Source organism: Anas platyrhynchos, chromosome 1 (genome assembly GCF_047663525.1).
Source record: "Anas platyrhynchos isolate ZD024472 breed Pekin duck chromosome 1, IASCAAS_PekinDuck_T2T, whole genome shotgun sequence".
In the NCBI taxonomy this organism is placed as follows: domain Eukaryota; kingdom Metazoa; phylum Chordata; class Aves; order Anseriformes; family Anatidae; genus Anas; species Anas platyrhynchos.
Window position 1 is genome coordinate 135,416,959 of NC_092587.1, and position 20,795 is coordinate 135,437,753.

The 20,795-nt window shown below is 41.1% G+C and overlaps 1 protein-coding gene across 2 annotated transcripts; it reads left to right on the forward strand.

Annotated features, from left to right (window-relative positions):
- The first annotated feature begins 293 nt into the window (after positions 1-293).
- On the forward strand, positions 294-20,522 carry MXRA5 (matrix remodeling associated 5). 2 transcript variants are annotated; one of them, XM_027447364.3, is made up of 7 exons: positions 294-902; positions 2,888-3,103; positions 6,343-6,472; positions 6,819-7,209; positions 9,726-14,699; positions 15,346-16,246; positions 17,796-20,522. In XM_027447364.3, exons 1-7 carry the CDS (start codon positions 727-729, stop codon positions 19,702-19,704), a joined length of 8,697 nt encoding a protein of 2,898 aa, XP_027303165.3. In that variant the 5' UTR covers positions 294-726; the 3' UTR covers positions 19,705-20,522. The 2 variants fall into 2 exon arrangements, with proteins under 2 accessions (XP_027303165.3, XP_038029055.2); XM_038173127.2 differs by having other exon boundaries at positions 295-902; positions 17,793-20,522.
- The last annotated feature ends 273 nt before the right edge of the window (positions 20,523-20,795 follow it).

Below are 20,795 nucleotides of genomic sequence, written 5' to 3' on the forward strand. Positions count from 1 at the left end.
ACTAATGATTCAACGATTCTATGAAAAACAAAAAATCCAGACCGGCTGGCCATGTTTCAGAGCACAGCGAGGTCCACAAACGCAGCTAACCTCGGTGCGTGCCTGCACGGAGGGGCGCGCAGCGGGGCCAGCCGCACCCCGCAGCGCTCCGACCGCTCCCAAACCCAAACTTTCCTCCAGCTCCAGCTCCCGGGCTGGGGCCAGGGCTCGTCTGCCCCCTCCCGCCCCCCGCCTCAGTCCCGCCCGCGGCCCCCTGCCCGCCCCCCCGCCGAGGGGCCGCCCACCCCGCAAGAGGAGCCGCTCCGCCGCGCCCTCCCCCTGCACAGCAGCGCCCAGCGCGGGGAGGCGGCAGAGCGGCGGAGCCCCTCACCCCGGGCACCCCGGGCACCCCGCGCCCTTCGTCCCTATGTGGCCGCGGGCGGCAGGAGGCTGCCGCCGAGGGAGCTGCGCCCCCAGGCAGCCCGGCAAGCGGCGGGGACCCTCTGCCCTCTCCCGCCCTCCTGCTCGCCCCCCGACGGACGGGCTCGGCTCCAGACGGCGCTGAGGGACCGCGGAGCCCCCCAACAGCCCGTGGGGGGGATCGGGGCACAGGTCTGAAAGGAGTAGCCCCAACCCGCTCCCCTCCTCCCCCCTTACACGCCCCCCCGGCACAGTACCGCCCCGCCTGGCTTATGCGCGTTTTGGGGGCACCAAATCACGGCGGCGGCTTCTGCAAAATGACGGGCGATGAGGAGCCCTAAGGCTGCGGGGCGGCGGGGCGCCGCGGGCTGCCATGAGCCTCGGCCGGCCGCTGCCGGAGGGGCCCCGGGGCCGTGCCAGGTAGCCGCCCCCCCGCCGCGAAGCCCCCCGGGGGCATGGGAGCGGCGGGCTGCGCCCGCTGAGAGCGCCGCGCCCGGCCGCAGGTAAGGAGCCGGGGGAACGGGGGCGGCAGGGAAGGGGGCTTGGGAGCGGCTCCATGTGTTAGGGGGGTGTGGTGATGGAAGAGGGGGCTCCGTGCCGAGGGGAGGACGGAGGAGGGGGCGGGAGACCCCCGCGGTGCCGTGCCGCGGGGTGTCGGCGCCCGGCCGCTCAGCCTGGAGGGGAAATTCTTCCCTAATGGGAAGCATCTGCCCGCGGTGAAGAGAAAAAAAAAATAATAAAGGGGTTGGGGGGATTGGGGGGGCTGCCACGCTGCGCGGCGGCGGAGGGGGAGCCGGCGGGCGGCGCGTAGGGGTGCGCGTAGGGCGCCCCCGGGCGGAGGCGCGCAGCCAGTGCGGCCGCGCCCCCGAGGGGTCTCCGGTGGCAAAGGTGCGGAGGGGAGGCTTCGGCTGGGACGCTGGGAGGCTGCCCCAGGCATCGCTTCCTTTGTGCGAAGGAGCTCCTTCGGTGAGGCTCGGTGCCCCCGCCCAAACGAGACTGGAGTGGGTAGGATGTTCTTGAAAGCTTGTTTTTTTATGAAAGAGAACCTTAAGGAAAACGGCACCTGAATGTTCTCCAAACAAATTAAAGGCTATTTTTCTTTGTAAAGAATGGTAAATGTCTCATTAACTTGACCACAGATATTTGAGAAACTTCTTCATGCTGATGAGCCTCTCCTTTGAACTGTAATAGCTTGCACATGATGCTCTTACAAAAAAAATGTGTGTCTCGTTGCTAGCAGATCTGAAAAAATCTGACTTTTATACTAAAAGCAATAACTAATGGAACTAATAATCTCTAGTAGAACTGAATGTCTTTCCCTCCTTGTCACACTGTTACACAAGAGCGAGACTACCAAATTTCTGCTTCTAATAGTAGCCTGCATTCTTGCATGGCTTTAATCTGAAGAGCTCAAGTTCTTCTCATGGTAGATAAGAATAAGGATATTTCAAACTAACTTCTCCCAAGTTGAGCTGCTTAATCTGTAATTAGACATCTACAAAATGGCTTTATTTTCAGAAATGGCTAGTGCTCAATAACAGTAGCATTTTGGGTTTGTTCCAGTGTAGTGTGCCTTTTTGAACAACTCTCCATGAGTCTCGTCATCTGGGTTTAGACACAGTTCTGAAAATCTGAACCTCGGTGTTGATAGACATGGCAAGGTTATAAATACAGACTTTCTTGTTTACATTTCCTTGGAGGCCTGTGCTTATGTTTCTAAATCAATTGTCAACTTCTATCAATTCTGAGCATTCATGGCTCCTGTTTGGTTAAGATTACTGGGTAAAAGCACGCCCAGCATAACACAGCAAATGACACAGTCCAGATCTGTGTTCAACCAATTCTTACTTTCATTTCTTTCACTCCCTGCCTCTCTCAATGTTACCATTTCCCATGTACATTATGAATGGGATTTGTTCAGCCTGGTTTTACCCTCCTGGAAGTTAGTAGATGGTGTAAAAATTCGGTAGCTTGGCTAGGAGAGTTAGCTAGTTAGGGACCTAATGAGGCTGATCTGTTCTATTTCTAGGTAGTTACCTGATGGGGTAGATACCTGATATTACCTTCTGGTGAATATGGTTTGCTTCTCTCATGTTGATTGACTGTAGAGGGAGCCATGGAAACTCGTGGAACTAGATGCTTCCCTTGAAGTTTTCTAATTTGTAAGTGAGACAAAAGCTGCCTTTGGCATATAGAGCAAACCTCCAAAAGTTACTACCACAAGAAGACAGCATAACTTTTGTAGGATGGGTACTGAAATGAATTATAGGGAAAAAGTTGATTTTGAAGTAGCAAGCGACTTGGACGAAATAAAAACTCTTCCCGATTGAACTTAGCTGCAGTTGTCTACAGAACTTCTGGGACGCTGCAGAGCATCTCATGGTAAACAGAGCATTTCAAAAGTATTAAAAAAATCTTCATTTCTTTTCTCTGTCTCCCTTTGTCATCGTTGCTGTCATCTGTTGCTCATGACCCCTGGCCATCCCAGGAGGAGTGAGGCGAGGCGAGCCGACAAGATGCGGGAGAGGGCTGCGGTGGGGGCACTCTCCGTGGTGCTGATCCTGACTCTGGGGCTCCCGCCGGGTGCCCTGGCCTGCCCCCACCCCTGCGCCTGCTACGTCCCCACCGAAGTCCACTGCACATTTAGGTCTTTAGCAGCCGTGCCAGCAAGGATTTCTAAACATGTGGAAAGGATCAATTTTGGGTTTGTATTGCAGTTGGTAGCAAACAGCTTCATGTTCTTGGTGTTGAATCTTGGAATGCTTCACGCGTGCGGCATACTGGGATCTTTGTGTGTACTTTTTAAGTGGAATTGCAGAGATGGGTGGTTACTTCCAGACTCTGTATTTCAAACACTACTATTACTGGCATGAATGAAGTTTTAGTGTAGCCCTGATATTTCAAATGAAAGTTTGTAATACTTTCAAATAAGTTTTTATATGATGGTGTCAGTTCTTACTGGCAAATAGTGCATGTAGTCTTACAGTGTTTAAAAACTATATCGAATTAAACCTACTATGGGAGGATTTCTACTAGATGTTGATTATTATATCTGATACACAAAAATGCAGAAGAAGTAGAATTATCTAATAGAAGCAGGTAGGGTTTTGGAGCACAATGAAGTAGCATATATTAAAACAATACAGTAAAGACTAGTTATTCCATAACCTTTGAAGTTGTTGCTTTTTGTTTGTTTATTTTTCTTTTATTACTTTGTTTTGTTTCCTAAGAATTTAAGTGCAATATAAACAGACAGCAATGTTTTGGGGTGAGGGAGCTCAGGCTCCAAATCACCTTCCTCTGCCAGAGTATTTCCAGCCTACATTTCTCTGAGATGAGAAGGCAGGGACAGTTGGTAGGCTGCATATCACAAAAATGCTGTGTATGGCCATTGTATGGCATAGCATGGGAAAAGAGTCTCAGTCCTCTTCTGCTTGGTAGCAGAACCATCTCTCTACCTGTTATGAACTCCTTCCCTAGCCGCAGGGCCTGTAACTTGCAAATGATCATGCTATGACTAATACATGTAGTAGGGACATTTAATTTATTTGCTCCTCTGTAGTTAAAATGTCTATCCACCAGTACTTTATCCACCTGAAGTCTGATTTTAGTCTCACAATACCCCTGCACTCAGTAAAACTGTATTACAGAAATCTGTATTTTCATTCCATTTTTTTCAGTCATCCCAGTGGCTCATAGTCAAATCAGTGGAAGTATTATTAGAATGATACATAACTATGTAATTTCTATAGTACAGATCAAATGTCCAACTGGGTCAGCCTTATAACATTTTGCAGTGTGAGGAATGTTCCCTATATTTCTTTCAGGCCATCTGCCATCAGTTAAGTTACTTATGGTCCCCTCTGAGAAAATAAAATTTCATACACAAAGTCATGTGATTTAGTCTTAATGTAAACACACATGGTTCCAAAGGGAGTCTTTTAAGCAGCTTCATTGAAAAGCTGTTGCCAAAGAATCTGCAACACAGAGTGGCCAAATGCTATCCACCAGCAGGTATGCCTTCAAGCGGCCTTATATGCTTCTTTACTGGGAAATGAAAATATTTTTGAGCATGACCAGTAATCCATGTCCTTGTTTCTGTGATCTTCAACTCATACACAACCTGCCATAGAAACAGATGTCTCTTCCTATTCATTTTCTTTGCGTATAGTAAAGCTCATGGTAGGCAGAATTATAATTATAATTATATGGTCTCCTTGGAGCTCTCTGTGATATTTATGTCTAGTTATCTTGCTAACTCTGAAGCTGAGAAAATATGATAAAATTTAAAGAAATAAAATCTCAGGAACACCATAGGCTATGATGGTACTGAAAATGTGTAATCTCTTCACTGCAAACTTCACCTGCAGTACAACTTCATACAAACACACCAGATCTTATCCAAACTACATTCATTTCTTTCCATGGCTTTAGTCTCATTAATTTCGAGCTATCTTTGAAGCCTGCCTAATGTCATATTTTTTATAAATTCTGTCTTTGTAGAATATATCAAACTGCCCTCCTTTTCCTCTCCACAGTCAAAACCACGCGTATTTACAGTCACCTCTCCCCTATATATAAATATTCTGTGACAAATTCTATCCCTAAATTGGTTTTGAAAATGGGTGTGTAAGCTTCTAAATTGTGTAAACATTTTGGAAGTTCTATCCAGTTTTTAAGTAAATTATTTGATACTGCTAGTATAAAAGCCCTTTCCATTTTTTTTTGTATTTTTGTCACTAAAAATTACACTTTCTGAGTTGTCTCTTCTCCCAAGAAGAAACATTCTTACTTATCTGTTGCATTTCTTTCATTCTTGAGAAGTGTTTTTAGAATCCTTTTGTTTCAAGTTGCTGTATATTTAAGAGGTAAAGCTAATTTTCTTATCTGGAAATAATTTAGGAAAAAATCATATATAGAGAAGTTTGTATATTTTTTAGAATGTCTCATGTAAACATAAGGAATTTTAATAGGATTACTGCTATAAACCTGGGAGATCTGAAGTAGGACTAAAAATATCAAAACATATGTCTGATTTTTTAGCAAGTTCAGAATCTTCAGATAGATAACAATGAAAATTTAAAAGTATTTCCTCCATAACCAAAGTATTTAAATTTCTGTCTCTATCTTCCCTTCGTGTCTAGAAAGAAAGTATTAAAAATAGGAAAAGATATTTAAAATTGGATGCTTAATTCGGAGTCTTCATGCCCAGATTAGCTCATATGTCTAATTTTATATCTACATATGGAAAACCCAAATGCAGATCTAGGCAGCCAAATTTAAGGCTTCCATATTGGCAAATAAAACCTGCCTTGTTAGTCCTAAGTGAAACTGATTGTTTTCAATAAGTTGATTTTCTATATTACTTCTCTAAAAGGAGTTCCTGGGCTCAAATTATATAGTTGGAAGTTCAGTACCTAGATAATTAGTCGATGCAGCCAATTACATGTTGTATCAGTAAGGTAAGAATGATGTGACTTCCTGCTTCTCTTGCTGTTTGGGAGATATCCATTTTTAATGTCCTCTGTCCAAGTCTTTATTCATTTATTGTTAGATGCTGTTTTGGCAACATTGCAGCATGTCTAGTTTGCCAGGCTCCATAGCATCATTGGTTGGATCCAGGCCATTAATTTATTGCCATTCCATAAAGTGAGCTGCATGGAAAAACATACTGACAACTATTAGAACTTAAACGCCTATTTATTACTCTTAGTTTTAAATTATGGTTAAAGTGCCACAAATTGATTTAAAAGAAACTTTAATGTAAACATGAACTAACTATACTTGGCCTTGTAAAAATGTTTCAGTACCTTCTGGCTCTTTGACAGTGCACTAAGATCCATCCAAGTTTTCTTGATAGTTACGTTATACGAATTTTACTTTTGCCGTCCATGATAGTCAGTGTTTGAAATGTAACTACACATTTTGTGATTTTTTTTCCAGGTTTAACAGTATACAGTCTATATATGAAAACTCCTTTGCAGGACTTACAAAACTGGAATTGCTTATGATACATGGAAATGACATTCAGAATATACCTAATGGTGCTTTGAAAGATCTCGTCTCTCTACAGGTAACGCTCAGGTCTTTCTAAATTTCCCAAATTCTAACTTCAGTAAGTAGTTGAAGACAAAAACAAGTGCTTTTTTTTGTTTGTTTGTTTGTTGTTTTTTTTAGTGTCTTTCCTAGGATTAAGGTACCATTCCTCCCCCTCAAAAATAATATTGGAATTCTGTTAACTATACCTATGTCATACTTGATAATGCCAACTAATGTCCATTTGTGTTCTCCCTCTTTTGACCAGCATATCATTTTTCAGTGGTGCAAATGATATTTGAATGGGAGGAAAACTGAATGTTTGTTATTCTGTTTGGATTTAAATACAAACTAATCTCCCTCTCTCTTTATTTTTTTTAAAGGTTTTCAAAATTAGTTACAATAAATTGAAAGTCATAACTGGCCAAACCCTCCATGGACTTTCAAGTTTAATGAGACTGCACGTGGACCACAACAGAATCGAGTTTATTCATCCAAATGCTTTTAATGGATTAACTTCTCTGAGATTGGTCCACTTGGAGGGAAATTTGCTCCAGCAGCTTCACCCACACACCTTTTCAACATTTATGGTCCTTGATTATTTCAAACTGTCAACAGTAAGACATCTCTACCTATCTGAAAATGCTATTAGAACCTTGCCTGAAGAGATGTTTCAGGGTATGCCACTACTAGAGAATCTTTACCTTCATGGGAATCCATGGGTTTGCGACTGCAACTTAAAGTGGTTCCTTGAATGGAATGAAGTTTCTGGAGGTAAGAACAAAATTACCAAAGCCTCTTCAACTTATAATGTTTGATATTGTTTCCGCTGTTCTGCATATGAATAGATTTGTTATTTCTTGTGAATCATTACTTACATGATGTCTATGTGCACTATGTTGTCTAAGGAAGGAATGGAAATGAGATTTCCAAATTCTCTGAAGAGTTCTTTAACTTCAGGCTTTTAGCTTTAAGGCTGTTATTCATGCGTCCTTTTTGTCTATTAGTGTTTCTTCGTTGACCACACCTTACTTTTCTAAGGGAAGCAATCTGTTTTCAGTATTTTCAGAGAACACCTACAGTCCTGCTCCTTTTTCAGAGGAAGGTCTGCCTTTGAGGCTTTAAACTAAAATGGCTTTAATCTAATAATAATAATAAAAAAAATAATAAAAAAAAGTTGATTTAGATTAGATATAAGGAAGAAATTCTTAACACTGAGTGTGGTGAGGCACTGGAACAGGTTATCTAGAGGAGCTGTGGATTCCCCATCCCTGAAAGTGTTCAAGGTTGGATGGGGCTTTGAGCAACCTGGTCTGGAGGAAGGTGTCCCTGCCCATGGCAGAGGGTTTGTAATTAGATGGTTTTTAAGGCCCCTTTCAACATAAATCATTCTATGATTCATTTATGCTTAGATGTGAGATAAGAATCACAGTGCTTAGATCAGGAGTCCACTAAATAGGTTTTTTTTTGTATGTCTGTTTTCAGTTTAGGCATTTGAGTCCACCAGTGTCCCATGTCAGGTAGCTAAGTGTTTGGTATAGCAGGCCAGAGGGATGGGTGTTACACCAGATCTGCTGATAGACTCTTAAGAGGAAATTGTCATTGAATTGCAACTGAAGATGTTTCAGATGAGTTCTGGAGTCACAAGGTTTATATAATGATTTGGAGCATATGTAGTGGATGACGATGGGTCTTGTTGTCTTAGGATATCTAATTCATGGCATTTTTGTACATAGCTATAGAACAATAGTTTTAGGGATGTGTGGTACTTTAATGAGTAGTGTAACTGTCCCTGATTGAACTGATATTCGAGGTATCCAATGTAGGTATTATATATATGTAATTTACACTTTAATCTTCTCATATGCTCTCCTTGCTCATATGAGTGGATATGCTAAGTGTACCAAAGATGCACTCTAAGTAATAATGATGAAATATTAGATGAATGTCCTTTCCCTGTGCAGTGATGGCTTGTTACTGTTTTTATTTGATTTCTTTTCTGCACTAAAATGGTAGTGATTTTTGGAAAGAGGAGAATTAGTTCATGCCACTTTCATGCATGACAATTTTAGTATTTTTATAAAACTGTAACATTGACTTCTTTGGGAATTTTGTCAGAGAGTGATAGAAGTGCTCTTTGATACACAGTAATGTTCCTCAGACCAGCGTGGCATCTGCCAAGTTGGTTCTGTGCCAGTTCTGTCATGAAATGCACTTTCCTTGTCTTTGAAGCATCATATTTGAATCTGCAAGTGGTAGACTGGTTCACTTATATATTACAATCTGTCAGACTGGCAAAGCATATATTTTCCTATTCAAAAAGGTTGCGAAATTTTGCCATTTTTTTTCCCCTTGTCCTAGAATTTTATGTTAGAATCCACCTTTATTGTTCATTCATTCAAAGATCCCTCATTCCTCAGGAGCGATCAGCATAACACTTATTCCTAGAAAAACTACAATATAGCATATTTCCAAACTAAATATGAAAGACAACTTTGACATTGTAGTAAACAGCGCAAGTTAAACATGAATACATGGCTGTCGTTTGGCAGACAAGAATCCTTCTGGCACTGGTAGAAGCAAGGAGTCAAGGATATAATTTCCTGTTTTAATACTCCTCTGTTTAATCTTTATTTTATATTTACAGAGTTTGCAGTTGTTTCAGAGGTCAAGGAAGAAGTGCTTTCTTTTTTTTTTTTTTTTTCTGCTGTCAAATCACTTGTAAGTGTAGGAACTAATCATCACGTTTTGGTAGATACAGTAGATTTTTTTGTATATTGCCAGTATTACTGTTAATGAATAGAGAAAAATAAAAAGCCTCCTGAATTATTTAATGAGGAAATCCAGCATTTCTCAGGCAAATGCTGCATTTTTGAAGCTGAGATGACTCTGTCTTCTTAAATTTGTGTCCAAAAGATAGATGGGTATGTTGTCAATGTACGCATACAGACTTTTTTATACAGCATAAATATTAACAGACTTCTAAAATGTTGCTCTGGACACTTCAATTTCTAGTCATTTTATTCAGAGGCAGTGAAACTAATTTTCAGAAGGATGGAGCATTCAAACTTCTCAGTAAAGTCAGAAGAAACTACAGTCAGTTGGAGAAACAGGCCTGTTCAACTGTGAAAATAAAGAGGCAACATTTTAAAACACCTTGCTTATATGTCACATGGCATAATGTTTATCTCATGCAGTCCATTTGGCACTCCTGAGAGTTTGCTAACCCTGGGACATGATTCTACAGCTTACCTGTCCTTTTTTATTTGTTTGTTTGTTTTGGCTTCCAGGTGTTCTAAAATGCAAAAAGGACAAAGCCTATGAAGGGGGACAGCTCTGCCCTAAGTGCAACAGCCCAAAACAGCTGCAGAAAGAAGATATCCAAAACTTGAAAGATATTTCCTGTAGGAAACCTATCATTCAGTCCTCATTAAGGCACAATAGCAGCACTCAAGATGAAGAAGATGGTGACAGTTATGAACTCCCTCTGGTAGAGTTTCAGTCCTCTCCATGGAACATTACATTAAATATGACTGATGAGCATGGCAATGTAGTGCATCTGAACTGTGAAATAAAGAAACCAACAGGCTCTACCAAAATTCAGTGGAATCAAATCCAGACTCAGGAGATTGATATAAATGCTACAATTTCACTGGATTTTGAATGTCCAATGAATCGAGAGAACTATGAGAAATTGTGGAAGCTTATTGCTTATTATAGTGAAGTGCCTGTCAAATTAGAGAGGGAACTTATGCTCAGCAAAGAACCTAAAATAAGCTATCGGTACAAGCAAGGCTCAGATTATGATGCTCTTTATTACACGGGTGTCAAAGCTCAAATAATGGCTGAGCCTTCCTGGGTGATGCAACCTCTTATAAGTATCCAGTTAAACAGGCGCCAAAGTACAGGGAAAAAAGTGGTGCTGTCTTTTTTTACTGTGTTTTCTCAGGCAATTCATACCAAAGACACCAGGCAGCAGAGAAGCTGGGTAATGATAGAGCAAAATCAGAGCACAAGGACAGCACAGAGCATCATGGAAGGATCAGAGTGTCAGCTGAGCTGCAATGTGAGAGCCTCTGAGAGTCCTTTCATTCAGTGGCTCCTTCCAGATGGGACTAAACTGCAGGCACCATTTAATCAGAAAGACAGTAGGTTTTCTGTTCATAGCAGTGGTCAGCTAGTAATCAAACCAGTGAGTTATACTGATACTGGTTTGTACTATTGCATTGCCCAAGTGAGAGATGATATGGACGTTAGGGCTTACAGACTTCTTGTGCAGCCTCCAGCTATTCAGATATCTGATACAGATATAGTGAGGGTTGATAAAAATGTTGGAGATCAAATAGTTTTGCCTTGCAGTGCAATTGCCATCCCGGAGGCACAGTTAAGCTGGATTCTTCCAAACAGCCAGATACTCAATGATTTATTGAACTCTTCAAAAGGATATATGTTGGACAATGGTACTTTGCTTATTCCAAAAAGCCACGTTAGTGACAGTGGCCATTACAGATGTGTGGCTGTCAATCAGCAGGGATCAGATCAGTTTGCTGTAAAGGTTACAGTAAATAAAATGGTGTCTGACAGGTCATTTAAAAGGATAAAACTGAAAAAGCGCCCAGGCTCAAAAAGTTCATCAAAAACAAGAGGGCGGGGCGTAGATGATGGAGAGGGATCAGGGACAGGAGGGGTGGATGAGTTCCCACGCAGAAAGAACCGCCTGAAAGATCGTGAAGTATCCTTTAAACAAAAAAGTGACCAGGTGCCAGAGGCTCAAATTAAAAAGGGAAAGAAAGGCAGAAGGAAAATGAAAATTTGGAAAGGTACTGATAGAACCCAAGACAGCAATGTTGCAGAAGGCCGGAGAGTGTTTGAATCTCGAAGGAGAATTAATATGGCAAGCAAACAGATTAATCCACAGCATTGGGCTGACATTTTGGCAAAAGTCCGTGGGAAGAATCTTCCTAGAACAACTACAGCTACAGCCATTTCTGTAACAACGGCATTTCCATCATTCATGCAGAAAACTACTCCTGTCCCTCATCCAGTAGCCAGCCCTCTGCCTTCAGAGACAGCAACTGATGTGGTAGATTCCTCTGCTGATGCGTCACCACTGGGTGAAGATGGGCCATTCTCAGTCACTGTTTCCGACAGCAGTAAAGTATTTTCAGTCCAGCCCATATTAACAGGGTCAGAAACTGAACCTTTTCCTGACTACAGGGTTTTAGAAACACCTGCAAGTACATACTCTGTAGAGATCCCTGTATCAGGTCCATATTTGACTCCTCTGTCTGCAACTGTGCAACCCCAAGACCAGCAGCGTCAGGATGACAGGACCGATTCTTTTGTAGTCAAAGAAAATATTCAGACTGTCACTGAAGAACCTCTAACCAAAGAAACAGTAACTAACTTTCCTAATATTCAGAGCAGTCCATTCATAGTGGAAAATGCAGATGCAACTGTATCTTCTACATCAGAGGAAAATTCTGCTTTTGCTGAGCTACCACTTGATGCTACTGTCCTAGCTGAATCTCAGACTGTAGATCCTCACAGCATGTTGGAGACAAGTGAGAAGTTAAATGAAGTGGATCAGATGAGCGTTGACAACATAATGCCTACTCAGCTGGATGATATCATCCCAACAGATTCTGTAGGTGCTACTGACATTTCATCATCTCTTTCTCCATTTGTTACAGAAAAAAGCAATGACTTGATACATCAGCACACAGAAGTATCCACAGGTCAGATGAAAATAGCAGACTTAAGTACAACTTTTCCAGCTGTCATATCAATGAGCAAGGAAGAACCAGAGACCCACAGGGATACAGTGACTCAAGAAAGCACATCCAGCAGTTATGCAGAGAGTTATCATGGAAGAGAACAGAACCTGGCTTCTCCAAAACCAGACCCCACATTCATTTTGACAAGCACTAATGCTCCTCATAAAAAACCAGAAGAGATATCTGCTGTTTCCATCAGTAGACTGACCACTGTGGCCACAACAACACCATCCTATAGAAAGACCACACCTTCACATGTTACTCAGCATGCTAGGAAAAGGCCTTATGGGAGAAGGAGATTGAGGCCAAATAGAATCCGACAAAGAACAAAGCCTTTCCACCCTGTTGTTTCAATCACAGAGGCAGTGCCTGTCATTCCAAGAACATCTACAGTTGAAGCTGTGACCAAAACTTCCTCTACAGTTCTTGAACGCTTTGATCTTAAAAACAGTGTCAAAATACAGGCTAAGGAAGAGGAGCATATGGAATTCACCCCTTCATCAGTTACCGATCCAGTTGTACTAGAGAAAACGACCAAAATCAGAGAGGTGGCCACAGCTTCTTTCTTTAGGCCTACTGCTTCTCCACACGAAGGAAAACATGTGACTCTCTCTGCTGCTCCTGAAAACATGGCACTTCCAGTGACTGAACCTATCACAGTTTTATCATCATACATTGTACATAGCGCAGTTCCCACAAAAGAGTCAAGTACACCTCTGAAACCACAGCAAAATAAAGTGCCAAAATACCACTCGTCAGACAATGTATCTGAAGGGAAGGGCCTTGAAGAAGATTCTAAAGCTACAGATGGTGAGGCAGAACAATCAAGTAGAGCTACCATTGAGCATAGGAACAGCTTGATATCATCTACAAAATCTGTTTACTCAGAATCTCAAGAGCCCATCCTTTTTGACTCAGAAGTTGTGGTTAATGAAACCACTGCTGGAACATTCCAGCTGATGTATCCCACTATGACAGACTTAACTATTCCTTTTGGCACAGTGGAAGTTTTTAAGGATGTCTCAGTTTCAGAGGAGACGTGGACACCCACAGTAACTTTAAAAACACCAGCAGTAACTGAGCCACCTCAGCAGCAAGAAATGCTGACTTTGTCCTCCTTCAGCACTATGGAAACTCAAACTTTTTCATTTATAGAAACAAAGAAATCTGTTGCTTCTGAGACTGGGGCAAAACCATCTTCCTTGGATAAAAAGGAAGCTATGTCACATGGCATTTTGCAGACAGCTGAAAAGCCTCCAAATACACCCACTGTCTTTATTCCATTTACAAATCTTCCTACTCTTCCACCATCTATTTCAAGCACTTCATATCCTTCTCTTCATTATACCACCAAGGGCAGTAATGCCTTCAGTCAAGAAAGGTTGTCAGAAACAAAACAAGTTGAAGCAGAAGGTGACAGAATGGGAGTGAGCTCAAGACAGAATGTATACCCTACTCCTTTCTCTAGCCAAAATAGGATTACCATACAGGCTAAAGAGGAGCGATTCAAAGAGATGTACAGTAGCAGGTCAAACAACAGTTTATTGCTAAGCCCAAACCTTCCCCATCCACCTGCTGGAATGATACCAAGCCTAAACCAAAGACTGCCTGTTGTGCCTCCAAAGCATGTTCCAGTAAGAGGCACACTGAAGCCTCCATATATTGTAACACAAGGCTCATTTCGTTATTTTATAACACAACAGCCTCTTCACTACACAAACAAACCTGAAATAACAGCATATGCAGCACATACTATCCAGGACAAAAAATCTTTTGTCTTTCAGAGAGAGACAACTACCCCAACACAAGCCACTCCATTTCACAGAACAAATACATTCACTGCAAGCAAGTTTGGTAATCAGGGTCAGAACAGATACAATATTAATTCAAGATATTTTGGCAATAACTATGTTCCAGATAACAGAGGCACAGCAGGGAGACTACCAAATCAAGGGATGCCCTATTATCCCAGTTCCAGAATACCGTTCCTTTTCAACAGAACAAGGATATTCCCTCACTTAAATATGCATCCTAAACCTGTGGTCCCTAGTCAAGTAGTCCCCAAAGACACAAATGAGAAGATTGCCCAAGTCTCGCCTACAAGGATTACAGTGCAGAAAGCTACAGTTATCGCAGTGCCTCCACAGACCATGACCACAACGTCACCACCACCAGCAATTTTGAAAATTACCCCTCCAGCCTTTCATTCTCAGCGCAAAAGACCCCAGATATTCACTACAGTTCAGCCTCTTAAAAATGTCCACTATCATCAAAAAGTTCAGTCTGTACCTCATGTGGGAGGCATTACACCACACAATTCATCTATAATTCAATCTTCCAGCAATTTCAGGACACCCAAAGAAAGACCTAAAATTATCTCAAAGGGGTCTCAAAGCATATCCATCCTTGCTGAAACAGATATTTTTATCCCTTGTGATGCAGTAGGGGAACCAAAGCCTTCTATTACTTGGACAAAAGTATCTACAGGTAAGACAGAGAAAAAAAGTGTTCTACACAGTTTTAAGGGTACAAATATTTATTTTTTCATGGTTTTATATATATATATATAATGAAATGCAAGATTGTTACAGGAATATTGCAAACCACTGAAAAACACTTAATGACATTTTATGTCCATTTTAATCATTGTAGAAACAATGTGACCAATTTCAAGCAGTCATTACAGATAAAAATATTTTTGCAGTATTTGCCATAGTAAAAGAAAAATTCTAACATTTAATGAATTTGGTTCTTGAAGGAGGAATAGCAACCAAGTGATTATTCACAGTAGTTAGAATTTATGATGACAAAGCTTGTGCATAAGGGTTTGTTGACATTACTACCTTAACTATTGATGTGTGTATCACCTTCACTTAAGAGGAATCCCAAAGTACAAAGCCCTTAAAAGTTCCCACACTGTACAGACTTGCCAAACTATTATGGTTAGTTTTGCAATAAAAGCAAAGACCAAGGAGAGTGTCAGAAGATGTCATGTGATCCATCTGAAGATGTACGTGTAGTTAGTGTTAAGTAAATCTATATTTTTCCATAAACTTTTTTTCAGTGCAGTGACATATGTCTTAAAAACAAACCCTTTGATTTTCCATTTATTTCTTTCTTCTCACCTTTCCAGGAGCTGTAATGACAGCCAACACCAGGTTACAAAGGTTTGAAGTCTTGAAAAATGGTACCTTCCTTATCCGAAATGCTCAGCTTCAGGATCATGGACAGTATTTGTGCACCGCTCAGAACCTACATGGCATAGATAAAATGATTATTGTGCTCACAGTTGTAGCCCACCAGCCCAAAATTTTACTTTCCCGCTATCGAGATGTCACAGTCTATTTTGGGGAGACCATAGCAATGGAATGTCAGGCAAGTGGGACTCCAAGCCCACATATTTCATGGATTTTCCCAGACAGGAAAATTTTGCAGACAGTCACCACCACAGAAAGCAGGATTATGCTTCATGAAAATCGAACCTTGTCTATCAAGCAAGCGACTTTTTCAGATCGAGGAGTATACAAATGTGTAGCTAGCAATGCTGCAGGAGCTGACAGCATTGCAGTGAGACTCCACATTGCAGCCTTACCACCCATCATCCAGCAAGATAAACAAGAGAACATTTCCTTGCCCTTTGGTAGTAGTATTAACATCCACTGCACTGCAAAAGCAGCACCTTCTCCTAGCATCCGTTGGGTGCTCTTTGATGGTACACAAATTCGACCGTCCCAGTTTGTCAATGGGAATTTGTTTGTTTTTCCCAATGGAACTCTTTATATTCGCAACGTGTCCCCCAAGGACAGTGGGACCTATGAGTGCATTGCCGCTAATATGGTGGGAGCTGCCAGGAGAATGATTCAACTGCATGTGAAGAAGCAAGCTTCTAATGCCAAGATCACCGGGAGCTCTCCTCAGAGGACAGATGTAACATATGGTAGCATTCTGCATTTGGACTGCAGTGCTTCTGGTGATCCCTGGCCACGGATATTATGGAGGTTACCTTCCAAAAGGATGATCGATTCCCTACACAGGTAAATTACTATTTGAGGTGTTGCAGCTAAATTACAGTTTGTATGAACTTAGAGAAAAGACCATTCATATCTATGTGAGCTTCATTCTTGATTTCTGTGAGTTTTGAGTTAGGTCTTAAACCATTAAGGAAGAATTTGAAATGATATCAAAAGATGGTCAAGTTGTAATTTAGCATAATTCTCTTGAAAATAGTAATATTATTGAAAAGTCAGGTTTCAGTGTTTAGGATAAGCTGCCACTATTTGCCTTCTATAGCCATTCTGTAAATATAGCAAAAAGTCTGATGGCAAAAAGTCTTATTCCAATGTGCTTAGTTGCATAACTAAGGGTTGCATAGATGCCAGCTTTTCCCCAGGATAACTGAGTTCACTGAAATTCATGTATCTGCTGTCCTAATCATTCATTATACACTATAAAGATAGGACAAAAAAATCATATGATTTAAGTAATGATGAACATTTTAAAAATGTGTAAATAAATGTTACCTCACTGTAGCCTCTACTTAAAACAATACCTTCTACAATGTTCACAATATCAAGTAAAACATGACTTCTTCAAAGCGACAAAAATATCCTAAGACTTTTTTGAAAACACATTTTTTATTCAATAAATTCTCTTTCATCATTGTAGACAGATGAGAAATGTGCTGAAATCAAAATACACACTTGTCAACAGCTTTCTTAATAGTGGACTGTAGTCAGCATTTTTTTTAATTGGACAAAAAATATATTTGGGTAGCCCATAGGTAATACAAAATCCAGAATTAATTTTAGGCTTCATAGCAATTGCAACAAAATAGTTCTTTCATTTACTGTCGTGAGATTTATGTGGACTACTTTTCTAATACAGTAGATCTTCTCTTTGGGGAGAAAACCTTGGACCTACTGAGGAAATTAATTTTGACCACAATGCACCAATTCCACAGTGAAATTGAAAGGAATAATAGCTTTTTTTCAATAGCACATTGATTTTATTTTTTTTCCCCACGCATATTTCAAAGCTTAGGTCATTTTAAAGTAAAATTACTAGAGGTTAACTATTGTTTATTATTTAGTCTGAACATTTTGCTTCTTTGAGATTGCTCAGAGGGTTTAAAATATTGTACCTGGGGCCAGAGAAAGTAGTACATATTGATTTATTTTTAACTGGGTACCCAAGTGCCAGACTCCATAATTATGATTCATCTAGGTTTGTGTGGAGTATATTATTCAGATATGGCATGTTTGAATGTTACAGAATTCTGTACATGTAGTCAAAAAATCAAAAATAAAGGAATACTATTAAAGTCAATGAATGGAACAGAGTAGATTTGTTTGGTTATGAGTGAGTGGAATTATTTTTTTCCATATGTTTTTTTTTTGGTGGTGAGTATCTTGGTCATTTCAGACCATCTAACTATCTAAAAATAGCAATGCTCCTGTGCTTTTTCTGTATTGTTGGGTTGTTATTTGTTTGTTTGTTTGTTTTTCCAATGCTACACTCAATTACTAACTCCTAAAATGTGATTTTGCAGCTCATGTCCCGTTCTCTTTTCTTTCCTTGCAGTAGCTTGGAGACAAGAATCAAAGTATTCAGCAATGGAACTTTGGTTGTCCATTCAGTTACAGATAAAGATGCAGGAGACTATTTGTGTGTGGCCCGCAATAAGATTGGGGATGACTATGTGGTCCTCAAAGTGAATGTGATGATGAAACCAGCAAAAATAGAACAAAAGAATGAGAAAAACCACAAGGTCAAGTATGGAGGGGACCTGAAAGTTGACTGTGTAGCTACTGGGCTACCAAATCCTGAGATCTCCTGGGGTCTCCCAGATGGCAGCATGATCAATACCTTCATGCAGTCAGATGACAGTGGCAGCCGGACAAAGAGATACGTGGTCTTTAATAATGGAACCCTGTATTTCAATGATGTTGGACTGAGAGAGGAGGGGGACTACACCTGCTATGCCGAGAACCAGATTGGGAAAGATGAGATGAAAGTTCGGGTCAAAGTAGTGGCCGAGCCTGCAACTATCAAGAACAAAACTTATGTCATTATTAATGTACCCTATGGGGATGTTGTCACAGTAGCGTGTGAAGCCAAAGGAGAACCTACTCCCAAAGTGACTTGGCTTTCCCCAACCAACAGGCCCATTCCCGCCCTATCTGACAAATACCAGGTGTATCGGGATGGCACCCTCCTCATCCAAAAGGCCCAAAGATCTGACAGTGGCAACTATACTTGTGTAGTGCGGAACAGTGCTGGAGAAGATCGGAAAATAGTTTGGATCCATGTAAATGTTCAGCCTCCCAGAATCAATGGGCATCTCAATGCAATAACATCTGTGAGGGAGACAGCCATCAGGGACAGCCGGAAGCTTATTGACTGCAAAGCTGAAGGTATCCCAGCTCCACGGGTCCTGTGGGCTTTTCCAGAAGGAGTAATCCTGCCAGCTCCCTACTATGGAAACAGGATCACTGTGCATCGGAATGGTACTTTGGACATCAGAGGGGTGAGGCAGACAGATGCAGTGCAGCTCATATGCATTGGGCGGAATGAAGGAGGGGAAGCAAGACTGATTGTGCAGCTCCTCATCACAGACCATTTGGAGAAACCCTCCTTCAGGGACCCTGTCAATGAAAGGATCACTGCCATTGCTGGGCACAGCATCAATCTGAACTGCTCAGTCCAGGGGAACCCCGAGCCCAGCACAAGCTGGATCCTTCCCAATGGCACTGAAGTGCTGAGTGGCAGCCGTCTGCACAGATTTTACCATAAGAGGGATGGGATCTTACACATCAGTGGTCTCTCTGCAGGGGATGCTGGGACGTATCGCTGTACAGCAAGAAACCCAGGAGGTTATGTGGAACGGGTAGTCTTCCTGAAGGTGGGACTCAGGCCAGAAATCAGCAACCAGTACAACAACCTGGTGAGCATTATCAATGGAGAAACTCTGCAGCTCCATTGCATCACCCAGACAAATCAAAGGGCACAGATTTCCTGGACACTGCCCAATGGGATGGTCCTGGATGCCCCCCAGGCTGTGGGTCGCTTCTCCCTCCTGGAGAATGGCTCTCTGACAGTGCGTGAGGCTTCTGTATTTGACAGGGGCACTTACCTGTGTAAGGTGTCCACGGAGTATGGCACTTCTGTTATGAATGTGCCCGTCATTGTGATAGCTTATCCCCCACGGATCACAAGTGAGCCAGCACCTGTCATCTATGCCAGGCCTGGGAATTCAGTAAAACTGAACTGTATGGCCATTGGGATTCCTAAAGCAGAAATAACTTGGGAGCTTCCAGACAAATCTCATCTGACAACAGGAGCTCAATCCCGTCTGTATGGAAACAAATTTCTTCACCCTCAGGGGTCATTAGTCATCCAGCAGTCTTCTCAAAGGGATGCAGGCTTCTATAAATGCACTGCTAAAAATATACTCGGCAGTGATTCGAAAACAACTTACATACACATATTCTAACACTAAAACAAATGCCTTTGGCTGGATGCTAGAGTTCAAGTCACTGCCAAGGAAGTACAAGAAGGAAAGTACTGTCTGCAACAAAGCCAGGAAGGCTGAGGGCAGAAAAAAATGAATTCTGTTTACATGTGAAGTGCATTGCTTTTGTATTCAACATGATAGTACTTCCCTGCAATAGAAGAAGGCAGTAGATATACTTAAATTGAGGAGACTAATGCATTGGAAAAGGTCTTTAAATTGTTAAGGCAGTGTAACGTGTTTTTTCATGCTATCCAATAGCATCTGAGACCTGAAGTAGTCTATTCTTGTCAATAGTCCAAAGCTACTCCTTATTTCAACAAGCACCTTAAAAGTACCAAAGAAGTATTAACTGTTAATAAATGAGCTGCAGTGATAGAAGTGCTTTAGTATTTTGTTGGAGAAACATATTTTTCTTTATCCCCTGCAGTGCTTTTACATAATCTAGCCTTATAGAATATGATTACTAACCTTTCTGTTCATTCTTCTATCAGCTCTTCAAAATCAAAGACTAATTTAGCAATAACAGTGATCTATTTTAATAAAAATACATGCAGACATTAGTTACCATAACATATGAACAAACCTTTTCCAGCTACTAAGGATGCTCCAGTCAAATCATTCATTATATATTTTATATATATATTTTCAAATCAGACTATGAGACTAGAAAGAGTAACAATGAATTTGGTCTCATTTTATAAATTATTGGTCTTTACAAGACTCTGATATATTACAGTGTTTTATAATGTTAAGGACAATATACTGTACATTTTATAATAAAAAAATATTTTCCAAAACTTGTATTCACTGTGATTTTTTGTTTTGTTTGAGGAAACAGTGAACTCCAAACACTGGGAGTGTGGAATTAAGTCAAAAAACAGAATTCATATACTGCTATACATAATTTTTATGTTTCTGTACATGGTTTCCTAATAAAAACTTAGGACTTCTGTTATATATAATTAAACATACATTTAGAATTTCAATACTTCCAGTCAATAATAGTTATTTTAATATCTCTTAGCATGATTTTTATAAGATTTACCTATTTTTCCATTGAATTAATTGCT